Source organism: Camelina sativa, chromosome 6 (genome assembly GCF_030686135.1).
Source record: "Camelina sativa cultivar CO46 ecotype springtype chromosome 6, ASM3068613v1".
NCBI classification, from domain to species: domain Eukaryota; kingdom Viridiplantae; phylum Streptophyta; class Magnoliopsida; order Brassicales; family Brassicaceae; genus Camelina; species Camelina sativa.
In genome coordinates, this window is record NC_141885.1 from 4,859,638 (window position 1) to 4,862,486 (window position 2,849).

A 2,849-nucleotide genomic window follows, 5' to 3' on the forward strand; every position below is an offset into this window, starting at 1 on the left:
GTTTTATAAAAAAATGAGATCATAACCAAGTAAAAATAAGATCTCTCTTTTTCAACTAGAGGGTCTTTACTCTAGTGGAAAAGGGTAGATTCATCCGGAATATCTTGTTATTTCGTCAGATTTTGGAAAGATTTAGGCTGTTAGATACAATCTTGGCGAGATCTTTTCAAATATTTTTGAATATTTTAACCTAGTTCATAGGTTTTGATCGCCGTCATCTATTATAGCCGTGCTTTTGCGACTGAGTTTTAATTCAGAGTATTTGCGTTGCTTAATATGGAGTATGTTTTAGACAAAGCGTTGCAGGAGATGTCCTTAGTAGATGACGCACCGGTCATGTTGCAGAACCTACCTCCGTTCAGTTCGTGTGTTCGTAATGAATGTAGCATCATTGGTCGTCTCCTATGTCCGGAGAACGAGAAGATGTCTAAACTAATTCATGAGATGCCAAAGCTCTAGAGAGTTTATGATCGGGTCAGAGGGATAGCCTTACTGAATGATGAATTCCAGTTTATTTTTGATTCTGAGAATGAACTCGCTATGGTGCTTGATGCGGGAGCATGGACGTTTAATGATTGGAGTGTTACTTTGGAGAGGTGGGTGGAGAAACCTCCAGCTGATTACTTGAAGATCCTACCAATCTGGATCAGGCTTCGCAACATTCCGGTGAATTACAATACAGCGGAAACAATTAAAGAGATTGCAAGACACATCGGGCAGGTTATTCATGTGGCTTTTGATCCTTTGAAGCCACAAAGTAAGGGCTATGTCAGGGTTCGCATCCTGTTTGATGTGACCAAACCTTTAAAAAACTTTCGCGAGTTGCAACTTCCATCTGGTGAGCTCATTAGGATTGGGATCGAATATGAGAGAATTAGGAGACGTTGCTATCAATGTCACATGCTCACACATAACAGGAAACGTTGTCCTCTAAACCCCTCAAACCGGCAACCAGTTGCTACGGGAGGTGTCAAACCAGCACCAATTGTTCCTCAACGTTTATTACCAAGAATCAGTAAGGATGATCCTCTTTTTGGGGTACTAAATGATGAGGATGTTGGAATTGATGTTGTTTCAGGTAAACCAAAAATTGCTAAAGAAGTGCTTGATGAGATGCGTCAGTATCTTTCTGTGGCTGACCCAAAACTGAAGCAGATACATATTGAGAGAGTTCGAAAGTCAGTCAGGGATTTGACAGGGGACACTGAGGGTCAAAGAATGTGTTTACAGCTAGAAGCTCCTCCTGTGATTACTACAGACGTGAACAGGGCTAAGGGTTTGGTGTTTAACTTTGAAAGTGCAAGCTCAGCCACAGCTCCGACGTCAGAACATTTTGAACCTATTGGAAGATCTGAAAGTGCTCTACAACGGTTGTCCTATAATGATAACTCCGAAGCTACGTCATGTGCTTCAGCTCCTGCTTCCCTTGTTGGTCCTACGGGGTTACGAACTAGTTTTACGACTGGTTCTACCGGGACTAATGTGAAACAACCTAATAAAAGGAGACGACCAAGTCAATGGAAGCGCAAAGCTCAAAAAGCACAAGAAGGAAAAAACATTACTCACCTGGTTGCTACTACTGAGACAGAGGAGGGAGTGGCAACAAAGAGAAAAGATGCGGATAGGAATGTGGACTCTGTTAAAATGGTTAAACGAGATATTCAAAAGGTGGTTCCAAATGGGGAACCGCCGCAGCAGTATTGAGTTTCATGAACTGGAATTGTCAAGGTTTGGGGGAGACTTGACAATTCCAACATTGCGGGACATGCGACGGCAGCATTTCCCGGACTTCCTGTTCCTCCTGGAGACCAAAAACTCCAGGCCGTATGTAAGTAACGTTCAACGATCCTTGGGATATGATTATTCACACATGGTGGATCCAAATGGCTTTAGTGGAGGTCTCGCGTTATTTTGGAAAGCAGCTTATGAGGTGGAGATCATTAGCTCGGATCAGCGTGTTATTGATGTCAAGGTGAAGCTTGGTACACTTGAGTTTTTCGTCTCTTGTGTCTATGGAGACCCAGCTCCTCAACATCGTCAAGCAGTGTGGGATACTTTAACAAGCATTAGCACTACAAGAGATGATCCCTGGTTAGTTTTGGGGGATCTGAATGAAATCAAAGATAAAACAGAAAACTAGGCGGAACAGCACGGGCGGAATCTTCATTCTTTCCTTTTCGAAGAATGATTGATGATTGTCGTCTACGGGAGGTACCTAGTACTGGTAATAAGTTCTCTTGGGCTGGAGAACGGCATAAAATGTGGATACAGTGTTGCTTGGACAGAGCTTTGGGGAATACTGCTTGGTTTCACTTGTTTCCACGAGCACAAACTGAGTATTTGGAGCGCATCGAATCTGATCATCGTCCAATCTTGGTGCGGTTTGTGAATGAAAACATGTCTAAGGGAGGTCGGTTCCTTTTCAATAAACGTTGGGTAGCGAAGCCGGATTTTGCTAACATTGTTAAAATGGGTTGGTCGCATGGAGACATGACGGGTCAGACATCCCTAATGAGTAGGATTGCAGATTGTCGACGAGTGATCTCAAAGTGGAAAAAGGATACTAACCAGAACTCTAAAGAACGTATCACCTGGCTGTAGAGTCAGCTGGATGCAGAAGGAACCAAGTTGCACCCAGACCTCTCGTTAATGCAGACCCTTCGTTGGGATCTAGCTGAAGCTTTCAGAGAGGAAGAATTGTACTGGAAGCAGATTAATAAAGATAAATGGGTACGTGAAGGAGACCGGAACACTAGGTTCTTTCATGGGAGTGTCCAAAGGAGGAAAGTTCAGAACAAGATTCTTTCATTATTGGATCGGGACGGGGTTGCACAGTTTACAGAGTGATC

The 2,849-nt window shown here is 43.2% G+C and overlaps 1 protein-coding gene across 1 annotated transcript; it reads left to right on the forward strand.

The window, feature by feature from the left end:
- The first annotated feature begins 540 nt into the window (after positions 1–540).
- On the forward strand, positions 541–1,704 carry LOC147942272 (uncharacterized). Its single transcript, XM_087455998.1, has one exon. It carries the CDS (start codon positions 541–543, stop codon positions 1,702–1,704), a length of 1,164 nt encoding a protein of 387 aa, XP_087312124.1.
- Positions 1,705–2,849: the final 1,145 nt, after the last annotated feature.